This window comes from Sylvia atricapilla, chromosome 14 (assembly GCF_009819655.1).
Source record: "Sylvia atricapilla isolate bSylAtr1 chromosome 14, bSylAtr1.pri, whole genome shotgun sequence".
NCBI lineage: Eukaryota > Metazoa > Chordata > Aves > Passeriformes > Sylviidae > Sylvia > Sylvia atricapilla.
In genome coordinates this window covers 17,647,310-17,662,712 of record NC_089153.1, presented here as the reverse complement: position 1 = coordinate 17,662,712, position 15,403 = coordinate 17,647,310, and the positions used below count along the sequence as shown (strand labels likewise).

The 15,403-nt window shown below is 47.4% G+C and overlaps 1 protein-coding gene across 5 annotated transcripts in view; it reads left to right on the top strand.

The window, feature by feature from the left end:
* The first annotated feature begins 216 nt into the window (after positions 1 to 216).
* The window catches only part of PWWP2A (PWWP domain containing 2A), a 31,896-nt gene continuing 16,709 nt past the window's right edge, over positions 217 to 15,403 (top strand). Inside the window, exons 1-3 of one of the 5 annotated variants that reach the window (XM_066329413.1) lie at positions 217 to 1,062; positions 11,116 to 12,827; positions 13,948 to 15,028. In XM_066329413.1, the coding sequence (XP_066185510.1) occupies positions 401 to 1,062; positions 11,116 to 12,817 (2,364 nt within the window). In that variant the 5' untranslated portion in view covers positions 217 to 400 and the 3' untranslated portion in view covers positions 12,818 to 12,827; positions 13,948 to 15,028. Of the gene's footprint in view, positions 1,063 to 11,115; positions 12,828 to 13,947; positions 15,029 to 15,403 lie in introns of those variants that run through there. The other 4 variants (XM_066329415.1, XM_066329414.1, XM_066329416.1 and 1 more) reach the window with 4 other exon arrangements.

The following is a 15,403-nucleotide window of genomic DNA, read 5'->3' as shown; positions in this document are numbered from 1 at the left end:
TCGCGCCCTCACCATCTTCCCCCGCGCGCTCCCCGGGCCTGCTGCCCGCCCCCCACGGGCACTCGGCGCCGCCAATCAGCGGCCTCCCTCGGGAGCGACGCCTCCCTCCACCAATGAGATGGCGGCGCTGCCCCACCAGCTCCACCCCTCCCCTCATCGGCTGCCTATAAATTATTAAACCACGCCCCCTCTTCCCCTTCCCGGCTCCGCACTGAATGAAGCGCCCGCTAGCCAACGAGAAGTTCCGCCGGGGCCGGATGGACAACGGCGGCACCCAATAGGAAGGCAGCATTGCGGCGCGCCCGCCAATAGAGCGCAGCCTGCGGGCGCGGGGGGCGGGCTCTCCCTCCCCGCGGGCCGTGGCCGTCGCTCCCGCTGCTGGAGGGAGGCGGCGGAGAAAATGGCGGCCATGGCTGCGGAGGCGGCGGCGACTGCGGCGGTGCCGGGAGACGGCGGGGCCGGCGAGGCCGAGCCCGAGATGGAGCCGATCCCGGGCAGCGAGGCCGGCGCGGACCCTCTACCCGCCGTCAGCGAGGCCGTGGAGTCGGCGGTGCCGGATGGCGAGGAGGCCGACGGCGGCAAGGCCGAGGAGCCGCCGCCGGTGCAGCGCGCCCGGAGCCCCGGCGGGACCCGCGAGCCGGACGCGGGGAGGACGGAGGAGCCGCCGCCGCCGCCGCGCAGCCCGGGGGTGGAATCGCCGCGGAGCGAGCCCCTCGCAGCGCCCAGCCCGGGCTGCTCGGAGCCGCCGCAGCCCTGCCCGCCGCCCGAGCCGGCCCGGGAGCCGCCGCAGCCCTGCCCGCCGGCTGCCGGGGGCTCCGCGGGGCCCGGGGAGGAGCCGCCCCGGCCGGAGGAGGAGGAGCCGGATGCTGCCGCCGCCGCCGCGCTGGAGCCCGAGCCGGCCGTGCCCGCGGCCCCGGGCGGAGGGGAGGCGGAGGCGCCCGCGCTGCTGCCCGGCTCCGAGGTGCGGGTCACCCTGGACCACATCATCGAGGACGCCCTGGTGGTCTCATTCCGGCTGGGAGAGAAGCTTTTTTCCGGGGTCCTCATGGACCTCTCGAAAAGGTGAGAGCTCGGGGGGGAGCCGAGCCCGAGCCCCCACCCGGCGCCGAGCCCGGGAGCGCTCCCGGAGCCGCCGGGGGCGGGATGGGGGCGGCCCCGCCGGGACCCTCGTGGGCTCTGCAGCTTCCCTTCCCTCCCATCCCATCGCTGCCCAGCCCAGCCCTGCCCTCCTTGGCTCCGGTCCGCCCCGGGCCGAGCAGCTCCTGCCCCCGCGTCCTCCCCGGGGAGCGGAGCAGCGGCTCCCGGGCATCCTCCTCTTCCTCCTCCTCCTCCTCCTCCTCCTCCTCCTCCTCCTGGAGCCTTGCAGCGGGGATGGGCAGGCTCCCGTCCCGCCCGGGGATGGGGAATCAGGAGAGGGACGAGCACATGGGCACAGCCTTCGGGGCTTCCCGGGGCGAGCGGCACATCGCTGTGTGCGGGAGCAGCGCCCGAGCGCGGCGCTTGGCGTTTGTCTTTGTAGGGAGCAGCCCCGAGACCTCATTGCTCTCTTCCTTACATTGCCTAGGTAACCTTCTCTTTCTGTACATTCGATTTTCCAGAATAATGCTTTTCCAGCTAAGCTGTTGCGGTTATTAATTAGTCCCCGATTGCTCCTTGTATGCAATGAACGGGCTGAAGTTTCATGGTTCTTACACATCCTCGCGGATCTTTACGCATCTCTGAATAACTTCTCAGACAGCAGCGTTTGGGGTTTGCTTTTTTTTCACTGCCTTTCAGTAGTGAGAAGCTCTGGGGAGAGCAGAAGTCATGGTGTCTTACAGACAATCTGGGTTCTATCAGCAGGTGAAAATGCTCCTTGGTCCTTGTGGGTTTTTTGTAGCATGTAAGGGCTCTGCAAGTTCGTGAGAGAAAAGTGAAATTTAAGCCAGGTTATTATTTAAAATATTCGGTATGCAAAATACGCAGCACTTTCCCCCCTCAGATTTAAGCTGTGTGTGGATATAGGTCTTTTATCCCTCCTTTTATGTTGTTAGTAGCTGTTCAGCAACTTCCTGAAATATTAATATTGTCAGTGGCTCCCAAAAGGAGCATTGTGGGGACCTGCACTTCTGGCTTGAGCCTCACTGTCTGGTTGGAGTTTGACACCAAAGGTCTTTCCTGAGCCCCAAATTTTGGATAATATCATGGAATAACATTTTCAGTCTGTCACTTGATGAGGTGTGAAATGCTGAACAGAACTCCAGCCACGGGTGGGGTGAAAGATCTCAGAGCAGGGGCACAGATGAAGTGTAATCCTGGGTAACACGAATTCTTTTGTAGGTTTGAAGTTGTCCCAGCAGAATGCCATGGTTGCCCTGGGCAGGAGGGTGACAAAGGAAAATACCAGCTTCTCCTTTTCTCCTGAAAGGGATCCTGTCCTCCTAAACACACCCTGGCCACAAACATCCCGTGCTTTCCCAGGTTCTTGTGCTCTGAGCAGCCTCTGGCATGCAGCAGATCTGCAGCCCTTGGCAGCACAAGTCACTTTGCAGGCTGCCTGCAGCTGCTGTGCCTTGGTGGAAGCATCTTCAGCCTCCCTGGGTCCAAACCCAGCTCCTGGGACAAAGCTCTGCAGTGGGAACTGTGGAAAAGCCCTACAGGGAGCCTGGGGCTGTCCCTCCCAGCTTCTCTGGGCACTGGAGCCATTTATTCCTTCAGAGGTGCTTTTACATGGGAATTGAAATTCTCAAGGCTCAGCTCTACAAAGGGCCTGGACAAGAAAAACTGAATTTTGAGACATAAGGTCTGTGATATTTGGCTGGTGACAACAAGATGTTGGCAGATAACAAGAGTCTCTTTATCAGATGTCTCAGAGCAGGAAATGCAGTGGAAAACAAGCTCTAGAAATTGTCCAAGAACTTCCTACCTCTAAGAAATGGAAGCATTATTTAAAAAAACCCTGTTGCCTGTATGTCCAACAATTCCATTTTACCACTTCTGGGGTGTCTAACAGGTGGTATTGTCTAGGTGTCAGCTTTTCCTTATATCTGTTTATTTTTGTTTAATGTAGCAGCACCTGGACTTGCAGAACATGAATATTTTTCACAAACTTCCTGCTGTATCTGTGGCAGGCCCTGGAATTCTTGTCATAAGTTTTTTCCACTGGACCATCAAGAAAAAAGGAGGGCAGGGTTAAATGAGAACCACCTAAATGTCATGTAAAATACATTTACATGACAACACTGGGATTTCCAGCCTGAGACATGGGTGGCTGCTGAAATCTGTCTCATTCAAATGCATGAGAATCATCTCACAAACTTTCCTAATGCCAAAGGGATCAATATTTTAAGACTGACAGCTCTTACTAAGTAGAAGTGACAATTTGTATTAGAATTTAATCATTCAGGAGCTTGTAAAAGTGGCTGTGTTCACTGCACATGCTGATGCTGTGTTCAGTGTATGATCAGAGGGAAATTATTCCTATTCCTTTTTGCTTCTTAATTTCTCTTTCCCTTCTGCACCCTCCAGAGCAGTGAAGGTGCTACTTCCATGCAGCACTAAGGAGAGTAAGTTTAAAAACCTGTTCACTGTGTTCTTTTTTGTCTTCCCAAGTTATGTTCTGAATTACTTGAACTTCTTAAGTAAAAAAAGCAAAAATATCCTCATATATTTGTGATTTTAAGGGTGGTTTTTTTTTTGTTTTTTTTTTTTTTTTTTTTGGCTGTTTTATCTTATTGCTTTTTCCATTGTTGAGATGCTGCCCTGAGTTTGTATTTTATTTTTGGTGACTTTGATATGAAGTCAGTGATATTTCTATGAGGAGCCTGATCCCCTCTCCCACCCCCTGAAAATGGGATATCCTTGTAGGAGTTTATACCACAAGTGGGCTTTATTCCTCCTTTATTCCTCCTTTATTTATTTGAGGTGAGGAAGTGCCTGAGGTAATTATTTGAGGCAGTTTCCCTGCCTGTACCCATGGCAGCCTCCTGAACCTGCTGCCCTGGAAGTTTTGAAACCCAGGACCCACCTTGTCCTGAGTGCCAAGTCCATGTTTCACAGCAGATCCTCCTCTGAGGGGAGCTTGTCCCCACTGTGCTCACTCTGAAGGCTCACTGCACAAATTAAGGATGTGTTCCCACTGTTAAACTCCGTTAGTGCTGCTGCCATTACCTGTTAAGTGCTTTGGTGCTGCGAGGGGGAGGTTCTGCTGGGGTTCTTGATGCATTCCTGGTGGAGTCCTGAGAGGACAGACGGGGACTGCAGCAGGACTCACACAGGGAGGAGAAATCCTTGGGGAAAAGCTCCAGAGCCCAGGGATCCTTCCCTGCTCAGGTGAGATCCCACCTGCAGAGCTCCTGGGGCCCAGCACAGGAGGACCTGGAGCTGCTGGAGAGTCCAAGGTGCTGAGGGGACTGCAAGGAGAACCCTCCCTGTGGAGATGAGCTGGGAATGTTCATTGTGGAGAGGAGAAGGTTGTGTGGAGACCTCCGAGCACCTTCCAGGCTCTGGAGGGGCTCCAGGGAGGCTGGAGAGGGAACTTCATCAGGAGCTGGAGTGGCAGGAGAAGGGGAATGGCTTCCCAGTGCCAGAGGGCAGGCTGAGATGGGCTCTTGGGCAGGAATCTTTCCCTGGGAGGGTGGGGATGGGATTCCCAGAGCAGCTGGGGCTGCCCCTGGATCCCTGGCAGTGTCCCAGGCCAGGCTGGACAGGGCTTGGAGCAGCCTGGGACAGGAGAAGGTGTCACTGCCATGGCTGGGGTGGCCCTGGGTGGGATTTAAGGTCCCTTCCAGCCCAGCCCATCCTGGTTTTCTGCGGTTTCAAGTCCCTGTGAGGTGCCTGTCCCTGGCATTGCTCCCTCCCTGTTTGCTCAGGGGTCAGGAGATGGCCATCCCACCTGCTGGCTCACAGTAACTCCTGCTCTGCACCTGCAGGAGGAAGTAGGTGGGAGGAAAATACCTGAGAAATGTGGCATTTGTAAATCTTAAAACACAGGATTAAGAAGTTGCGGTTTCAGTTTGTTCTTCTGGAGAAAGGATAATTATTTCTGTGTGTGGGTTTTTTTCCTTCCCAAAGATTAGAGGAGGAGAGGGGATTAAATTTATGTTCTGTTGTTTTGCCAGCAGTCAAGACTTGGCCTTTTTATTGCTTTATCATTTAACTGAAATTTTCCTTCTAACCCTGCAGATGTGAAGGACATGTGTCTTGTCTTCTTCTCTAAACCAGTTCCCTTCTGACTTGTGTGTGTTCATAATAGTGCTTGAGGGAGAGAGAAAGAGCAAAAAGTTGTTTTGTGACCTAAGAGCCTTAATTAGATGTCCAGGAGATGTCCAGTGTGTTCCTTGTAGACATATATTTGAAATTGTGTCTTTATTGGGCTTTTGTTATGGGAGATAAGGAAGGACTTCCTGCACTGAGGTGTGCATGAGCTGTATGATGAAAATAAACTTTTATAGGCAATTTGCAGTTCTTACAATCCCAGAAGCAGTTTTCAGGTACAGCACTGACTTGAATCCTGTGCTTTTTCCCACTTTGTTAATTCAGCTTCTACTGCAAGAGAATGATGTGAGAAGGAAACAGCAGAAGCCTCACTTGAAAAAATGTGATACATTTCTCCCTGGTCTTGGGTTATTAACCAGGGACAGCAGATGCTCATCCTTGTCTGGGGAAGGACTGGGCTTTGCAGGAGGCCTGATGTTCTGTGATGCCCATTCTCAGCAGTAAAGAAGTGTCTGTGACCCAGGGGTGTGTGTTTTGGTTTGTTTTATTTTCAGCCTTGCACTCGGTTCCCAAGGTGTCCCCACACCTCTTTGGAGTTTCTCAGGAGCCCAGAGGAGCTTGGTGAGATTCTGGCATTTAAGGAGCAGCCCCAACACTTCTTTGACATTTGTTTTTATTATCCCCAGAACGTGGGAGGCTCAGGTGTGATGAGAGTGTGGTTCAGAGAGTAATTCAGGTGTTTTTGCTTGTGTGTGCCAGAGATTTTATTGAAGGTGTCCAGTGTAGCCTCAGTTAGAGGGTGGGATTAGAATTAGGGTCTGGATTGAGCCTCACACTCTCCTCTCCTGAAGGAATCTGTGGTCTTCAGCTGTTCTTTGTTGGTCTGGGATGTGACAGACGAGGGTTGGTCTGTCCTTCCTTAGGGAATTCTCTGTATTCCAGCAGTGCTGCTTGGCTTGGTTCAAGGTGTTGAGGCAGGGGGAGTTTTCAGTCTGCATTCACTTTATTTCCTGTTATGGGACTGATGAATCTTGGCCATCTTGACACTTCATCCATCATTTAATGGTTCCATTCTCTTCCATAAGCCCTGGGTCTGGCATATGGATGTTCTTGAAGAGTTTATTCAAGGTATAATCCTTCAGAATAGATCACAGCGAATGTATCAGCCAAGTGTCTGCTTCACGCTGCAACTGACAGCTCATAATGGCAACAGATGTAAAAATTAAAAGATATCTCACTTTTAACAGACCTTCAGCTTCATAGATGTGCCAGTAAAATTATGGGAGTTAATGAAAAGCCTGAACTCAAAGCATCCTGTCTTTTCTTTATGTTGTGCTGTTCCAAAGAGTCACTCCCACTGCAGTCCTTTGCCATGCCTTCAGAGCTCTCGGTGAAATGTGCATTTTCTGGGCTCTGTAGTCTGGTGTTACATTGCTCAGGAGGTGAATAAACCAGGGAGCTGATTGTTTGGCTTCTGGGAATGCTTTTTTCAGGAAGGTGCCTGCACTTAAATCAAGATATTCCATCTTGTGCTTTATCACACCAAGTAAATCCTTCATTAAAAATAGGCTGTTGCATAATCTGTGTTTTCAATGCAGGTTATTTTGAGGAATTCTGCAAAACTTTGTGTCCAAATAGCTATGATCTAACTGTGTATTACATGGAATGTTATAATTTAAACCCCCAGTTTAGATGCATGAAATACATACCCACAGTTCTTTCAGCATATTATTATACCCCTGGAACTTCCATCCATGCAACAAAAAATGGCTTCAGTTGTTGCTTGTCCTGGCTTTGCAGAACACCAAGAGTGCTCTTGGGTACAAGAGCAGAAAAGAACAGGAAATTTCTGCACTGCCTTGGTGGTGAAGATGGCTTTTGATCATTTACCACAGACTTGACACTTGAACACGAGTTTCTGTGCTTTGTTGGTGTCAGTTCAATGTGTCCAAAGACAGATGGGACGTAGTTCTGAACCTGCTCAGTGGCTTCACTCCTTTAGCAGAACAAGGGGCTTTTCATTTCTCTCCCTTTTACTAGACAAGTCAGACATTGGAGGCTAAAGATGAGAACCTAAAACTTTAGGTACTGATGTAAAACACTTTGCCCCAGGGAGTGTTGTTTATGTACATACAGTCATGAGTTAAAATGGGATTTGTTCCTTATCTCTCATGCTTATTTTTAAAAAAATACTCTTTAACTGTTCTGTTTAGCATATAAATGGAACAGTAATATGCATTCTTTGGAGTAATTCTGCTGCAGGATTTAGATTTGAAAAAAGTGGCTTTACTTTCCTTAAATACTTAAGTTAATATGTCTGTAATACAAAACTCTCTGGCTTTAAATGACAGAGTTTGGGGCTTGGTACCAAAACTGGCTTTGGGATGCTGTGGCTGCCTATTAATTAACTTGCAGTTGGCAAAGTGGAAATGAAGCCTCCGTGTTTTCACCCTGTTTTGACCCTGTTTCTGTCTCTGCACACCCTGGTCAATTGAAAGCTCCTCTCAGTGTAAATATCATTGCACTGCCAGAATTGATCAGGCTCTTGGTTCACTCCAGGTCCTGATACCCTGTTGCTATTTCTGTCTCCAGTGAAAATGTTCTTTGCAGTGGCATCTACAGCAGAAGTGCAGTCAGGTCCTGCTGATTGCCCTGGCTGCTTGAAAAACCTCCCAGAAATGACTTTTACACCACATCTCACCCATCCTCTCTTAGAGAGGCATTTTCAAGGCAAATAATAGCAGGGACACCTTTGCAGAGAGGAACTGGCCCCATGGAAAACTGCCTCTGATTTCCATAGGTAGGAAGCAGCAGGGCCCTGGGGATTGAGGCTGAAATAGCTATTTCTGAGTTTGGTTTTTCCAGCACTTCACTTTTGGATCCCCTGTCAGTGAATGGTGCCATTCCTTGGAGTGTGATGGGCTGGGGAAGAAGTGTCACACGAGTCTGGAGTGGGCAGGGAGCACCTGGCACTTGGGCACCAGGGGATTTTGATTTTAAGCAAACATTAATTGCAGTGTACCTTTACTTCCATCCAAAAAAGCCTGTTCTTGAAATCTTGTGGGGTAAGGTGATATTTGGGATCAGTGTATTAAAAAAAAAATTATTTTGTTGTTGGAATAAAGGCAAGGCAATTCCCTGTAGAAGTTAAACCTGCAACATGTGAGGAAAGGAGCGTGTTGGGAGTAACTGAAATGGTTTCTCTTCAGAGCTGATCTAGTGCCAGGCAGTGACTGACTGGAGATCAGTAAATGTCACGATACAGCTGAGCTCTGTGCCTTGGAGTTCTTTAGTTTTGTTTTCTGGAGATGCCTTTTAGCCCTCCTTCATCTCTGTGGCATATGAACCAAAGGCTTTTGCAGCTTTTCTGTCCAGCTGCTGACACAACTAACTAGTTCAGCCTTGCAGTTGGTGTGACAAAAATTGCTGTGGTTGTATGGGAAGGATTTATCTCCAAGGTCCACCAAGCCAGGTGGAGATTCTGGTACATGCAATAAACACCAGTGCTTGCTGCAGGAGTAATTAGATGCTGTGTCATGCCTTGTGCTGAAGAGGTTTAAGCTCACATCTTCATTCTGCTGCTTCTCTTAGGAAATATAAATCCTTCTCTTCTTACTTGTTCTTTGTCTTTATCCTTTCCTGTAACCTTTCCTGTTTCATTTGCAAGTTTTCAGCCATTGTTTTCTCTTCTTTGTTTTCGTGTCGTTCTTCCAAGTTGCTGGAGAACTTGATTAGCCAGGGAGGAACGGGAGCTAATCAAAAACTAAACAGAGTCTGCTGTTGGGTGAGGCCAAGAGAAGACACAATACACTGTGATCACTCTCTTGACTTACCAACTCTATTTTGTCCTGCAGGTGGATTGTTTTGACTAATTGTATGTTTTGCATTAACACATCATTTACTGGGATGGTGCTGTAGGTAACTGGCACAATATCCATGAATGTTCTTTATTTCCCCAGTTCATTAATTTCGAGGTGGACAGCGCTGGGAGAATCTGGTTTATTTTTTAAGCAGTACATTTCGTGGGGGATTCTCTGACTTCAGGGCTTCCCTCTGGATTGGTTTTGTGTCTTACTAAAGCAGGGTTGCATCTTACATAGAAAATTACCCATTTGTGGCTTCCTGTTCTTCAGTTCTGACCAGTGTTTTGTGCTTGAAGGAAAGGAGAGTGGAAAGTGCAGAATGAATCTTTGATTTCCCGGTACCAGGCGTGTGCTGAGCTTTCCATCAGCTCCTTGGTGCCTTTGGAGTGCAAATTGTGCACACTTTGCTGGTGAGGCAATAGAATGAATACCTGGGAAAAGGAGAGATGAAATGGGATCCTTCTGGAAACCCTTGCAGTCCTCTTCCTAGTGACAGCTAATTACGCTTCATTTCCTGACACAGAGTCCCATAAATGCCCTCTGGGAGAAGGGCTTGGCTCTGGGAATGGCCTGGGAGGGCTGGAAATGCAGTTCCTGAGGCACTGAGAGCACTTGTAAGGGCTGTTTGTCTGTGGGGGGTTTCATATCCCACTCATATCTAGTTCTGCTGTTGTGCTGTTGGGATTGGAATTTGCACAGCAGAGATCTTGCCCCATCTTGTTTTCACCTCTTACCATAAATTAACTTTTTATGAAATGCTCTAATCTTTATCAGGTGGTGAGTGATAGGATCTGGATCTTAGTTTCTTTTAGAAGCTGAGGGTCTTGATGCAAATAACACTGAAAATATTGCTAATTTAATTACTGTCAGCTGGTAGTTTCTTTTAAAGCCCTACTTGGAATTGAGTGACTTGCTTACGGTCCTTTGTGGAGGGAAAAGTATTTGTGGAAAAGCAACTTCTTTACCCTTGATGGACTTGTGGGACTTTAGGGAATGTAAAACTTAGTTGTGAGCGAGTCCCCTGTGGTTTAATGCCAGACCATTGGCTGGAAAAATGTCTGCACAAGCTGCTGAAATGCAAACTGGGTGGATAATTTAATCTTGGGTGGGTCGTTTGCTTCAATTACAACTTTAGATGTAGAAAGAAGCTTGTGATAAGCAAAAGGACAAACAAGCAGTGGCTTTTGTGAGGACACTGTAAAGAACCTTCTAACACACGATGACTTTATTTCAAAGCCAGTTTTGAGGAAATAAAGGCAACATGTAGGCACTTATAGAAAACAAAGTAAATAAACCTCAGTTTAATCAGCTGAGGGGATGTTGCTGTTGAGCCACAGTGCAACACAAACCTGAGGACAGATCTTGGGGAATTACCCCCTTGTCCTGATCTAGAGCAATTCCAGTCTGGAGAAAAGGAGGGGAAGGTTTAAAATGTTGTTTGCTCGTGGAACAGCGAGGAACAGTTTGTACTGTGTTGAAATAAGGGGAGTTTTGGGCTATAAAGCATCAGGTGCTGAGCTTTTGTGGCTGGAGGGTGGTGGCACTGCCTGTTCACTGCAAGGATTTAGGCAGCCCAGATTTGTCTCTGTTTAAATCTGGACCATTCATCCTTTTCTGCTGTGCTAAAAATGGAAGAAAAATTCCTGAAGGTGTTTTTGCATGAAGTTGACTTAGCATGGAAAATGAGCTTGAGTAGGCTGGGAGTTGTTGGGATGAGTTTTGGATGTTTATAACCATTTTCCGGAAGGATAAAGTTAATTCTTTTGCTGCTGTCTCGGGGATATTTTTGTTTTATTTTCATGACATCACGTTGATACAAGGGAAACTGATAATCAGTGAAGTTGTGTATTTTTTTGTTCTCTGCTGACTTTATTTTGGTGTCTTGCATTTTCAAAACTTCCCATAAGGCTGCATATGAAGCTTTAATTTCTCTGGGATTCGTGGTTTCCAAATGCTGGCTCCCCAAATGCAAGATGAGTTTTCAAATCCTTTGTGATAAACTGCAAAAAAATTCCCTCAAAACGCTGAAATTTCTTTCCCCCTCTCTCTCTTTCAGGTTTGGCCCCCATGGAATCCCTGTGACCATATTTCCTAAAAGGGAGTACAAGGACAAACCTGAAGCCATGCAGCTCCAAAGCAAACCATTCCAAGAGGAGGCGCAGGTGAAGTGCGAGGCCGATGCTGCAGTCCCCGATGACTCCTCCCTCACGCAGCCATCAGAGCCCAGCATAGCTAAAAGCCTTTGGACTTCTAAACCACCTCCTCTGTTTCACGAGGGAGCACCGTACCCTCCTCCTTTGTTTATCAGGGACACCTATAACCAGTCAATACCTCAGCCTCCACCCCGGAAAATCAAACGGCCCAAGCGGAAAATGTACAGGGAGGAACCCACTTCCATCATGAACGCCATCAAGCTACGGCCCCGGCAGGTCCTGTGTGACAAGTGCAAAAACAGCGTGGTGGCAGAGAAAAAGGAGATCAAGAAAGGTGGCAATGCAAGTGACTCTTCCAAATACGAGGATAGTAAAAAGCGAAGAAACGAGAGCGTGACTACTGTGAATAAAAAACTTAAGACTGACCATAAGGTGGATGGAAAAAGCCAAAACGAAAGCCAGAAAAGGAACGCTGTGGTCAAGGTTTCCAATATTGCCCACAGCAGAAGCAGAGTGGTCAAAGTTTCCGCGCAAGCGAACACTTCGAAAGCGCAGTTAAACACAAAAAAAGTTCTCCAGAGCAAAAACATGGATCATGCGAAAGCTCGGGAAGTCTTGAAAATGGCCAAAGAAAAGGCACAAAAGAAGCAGAGTGCAACCTCCTCTTCCAAAAATGCACATTCAAAGGTCCACTTCACGCGGCGTCTTCAGAACACCAGCTCAGGGTCCCTCCCGCCCCGATTGCGCCTCAAGCCCCAGCGGTACCGCAACGAAGAGAATGACTCTTCCCTCAAGACAGGACTTGAGAAAATACGGAGTGGCAAGATGGCAACTAAGCCCCAGTCTCGCTGCTCCTCCACCCGCTCAGCAGGTGAGGCCCCTTCAGAAACCCAGAGCCCCTCAGAAGGCCCCGAAGAGGCCAGCAGTGAGGTTCAGGACACGAGTGAAGTGCATGTAACTGTTGATCAGGATGAACAGCAGACACTGGGCAAGAGAGGCAGCAAAAGCAATATAACGGTTTACATGACCCTTAATCAAAAGAAATCTGACTCTTCCAGTGCATCAGTTTGTAGTAGTGATAGCACAGATGATTTGAAATCCACCAACTCTGAGTGTAGCTCTACCGAAAGCTTTGATTTTCCGCCAGGCAGCATGCATGCACCTTCCTCCTCTTCCTCCTCCTCCTCCTCCTCCTCCTCCTCTTCGAAGGAAGAGAAAAAGCTCAGTAATTCCTTGAAAACAGAAGTCTTTTCCAAAAACGTCTCTAAATGTGTCACACCAGATGGCAGGACCGTATGTGTAGGGGACATTGTTTGGGCCAAGATTTATGGCTTCCCTTGGTGGCCGGCCCGTATCCTTACCATAACTGTGAGCCGCAAGGATACCGGGCTGCTGGTGCGCCAGGAGGCTCGTATCTCATGGTTTGGCTCCACCACCACGTCTTTCCTTGCTCTTGCACAGCTCTCCCCTTTTTTAGAAAGCTTCCAGTGTCGCTTTAATAAGAAGAGAAAGGGTCTGTACCGCAAGGCCGTCACTGAGGCAGCCAAGGCTGCCAAGCAGCTCACGCCCGAGGTGCGGGCCCTGCTGACGCAGTTTGAGACGTGAACGTGGAGAGGTAAGGTAGGCAAGAAACCTGGAGGCTCCACCAAATCCCTTAGGCAGGTTTAGGGAGGGCTGCCAGGAAGGACGTGGCCAAGTCCCAAGTTGCACTCGGTTGGCTGCTCTTCTCTTTTCACACGAGGCTCGTCGCCGCGCTGGCGACGCTTCACACCGATCGAAACCAGCCCCAAAGTCAGGACTGTGGGGTGGTTTTTTTTTCCCAAGTGAGAGTTTTTGGGGTTTTATTTTTTGGTTTTTTTTTAAGAGAAAGAAAAAAAAAAACAAACCCACAAAAATAACGAACCAAACCTCCTCAACCACCCGATGCATAGGAGCCATAGCCTCAGCTGGAAGGCAGCTGATTTTGCAGGGAATTTTTGTAGTAGTTTCTACCCAGTATAGAACTAGTTCTGTGTGGCCAAGGGGTTGACACGAGGGATGAAAAGTAGCTGTGACTTTTTTTTTTGTTGTTGTTGTTGTTTTGTTTGATTAGGTGGCCCATCAGGGAAGTGTAGAAATGTAAGCCTTGTCTAAATGGTCTTTAAAAGATGATTTTTAACCAGTCTCTAATGAGTTTAGTCTGGCCAGGCCCCGGTGGGTCCAAGCTCCCCTCGGTGGGCCAGTTTTAATGGCATTGGAGACGTGCTCCGAGTTGTAAGGAAGAAGAATTTTAGTGACTTAAAGACCAGATTAAATGGGGTTTTATTGTAGTGACCACTTAAACACTCAACCTTTCTATGCACATGGGGGCACAAAGTAAATCACTTCAGGGTCGGAGAAGTCGAGGGATGCCTGTAGCTCTAAGACAAAGCTGAGGAGGCCTCAGTGTTTGGGATCAAGGGCTGTTAATGCTGCATAGGTGTGAATCCTTCTGGTCTTTCTTCCTGAAGAAATCTTTCAGGCCGGTGGCCTGGAGGTTTAGCTTAAGAGAGGCTTTGTTTTGAATGTGTAAATAATCGATTGCTGAAATTGGTCAGATTTTCTCCTGACTGGTTGTTCCTAAATTCTTAGGATACGTCCTAGTAAATTACACTTTGTGAATTGTCAGATGTGTAATTGTTGCATTTTTGGATGTATCTAACTTTATTTTTCTTTTTTTTTTTCCTTTTTTTCTTTTTTAAATATTTCCGTTTAAGGTATCTGTTTGCAGGTCAGAAAAAATGAGATATGTAATTGTGTAATGCTCTGAAATGTAAAAAAAAAAACAAACTGTAAATAAAATTGACTAAATCTGAATTATTTGTGTGTGTTTCTCAAAAAGCTTTGAAACAAATCCAGGATGTCAGAGTATTTTATCTGTATGCCGGATTTAGAGGACACCCTTAAAAAGTAAATTGTCCTTTTTCCATGCATTCTTAAAGATGAAGTGCTTGATGTAAATACTATTGGTATACTTCAGCCTTAATTTGGAGATTATCAATTCTCTGTCCCTTTTGTTTCAGAACCAGCTCTGTAGAGGGCTTTCTGGAAAGTCGATTAAATTTCTCCCTAAATTAGCTTTTGGGCCATATATTTGAGTAGAGACGTGGATAATGTCACTTTACAGTGGGGAATGTTTTCAGTTTCCATCTCAGAGGCAGCCAGAGCTGCTCTCCCCTGCCATTGCAGCTTTCCTTGCATGGTTTTTGCTCATTATTGGGGCATTTTTATGCAATGCTCTTGACTTTTTTTTTTTTTTTTGTCTGTGAGTTTTGGTCCTTAGCTGACCATGTGAATTCCTGTGTCCTCCAACCCATTCCTGCTCCAGCCTTGCAATGCCTTGTGAAGAGTCTCCTGGTGCTCATCCCCAAGCAGGTTTCATCCTGGTTTTTTCCAGATTTGCCCATGTAGGCAATCGTGACATGTCAAAATTTAAGCTCAGACTGAAATAAAACAGACACGAAAATGGGGGCAAGGATTTAATCATTGAACCCTGAAAATATTTTTATTTTAAGATTTAATTTCATATGTTCATGATACTGTCTGGTCTTGCCAAAGCATTCCGTTTATTTTTACCTTTTTGAATTATCCTGTTGTGCCCACAGAACTATTGGAAGTCTAAAATGTCCATGGCTGTTCAAATTTTCCTCGAGCTGACAGTCATTAATTGCTAATTAAGCTTCCAAATACACCAGCTTTACCTTGGCATTCCAACAGTTCCCAAAAAGCCCCAGTGGTCAATGCTTTTTGAATGTGATAAACACACAATAAATTTTGTAAAAAAAAAAAAAAGAAAAATTGGGAAAAAAATCTGTTTCACTTCTCTGTATTCTCTCCTGCAAACAGAAACGACTTCTTTAAGTAAATAAGCTGTATTTTGTTATTAAAGCAAACTGCTTTTTGGAGTCAGGAACCCATGTGAGGTGGGTCAGATGTCTTCACCACTTCCTTGAGGTTGAGAAGCTCAAGTGAACTGGTTTTAAGTTGATTGTTCTAAGCTAAGTAGTGGCAAAATCAATATTGACATTGTTATTTTTTTCTTTCGAAGACCTGGAAGCTTTGTTCTCTTAATTTATATAAAATTAGAATAGCACTGCAGCTTACATAGGCTGGGTTTGCTCAGGTGTTCACTGAGGGAGCAGCAGGTATGGGAGAGCTTTCTTTGGGGGGTTT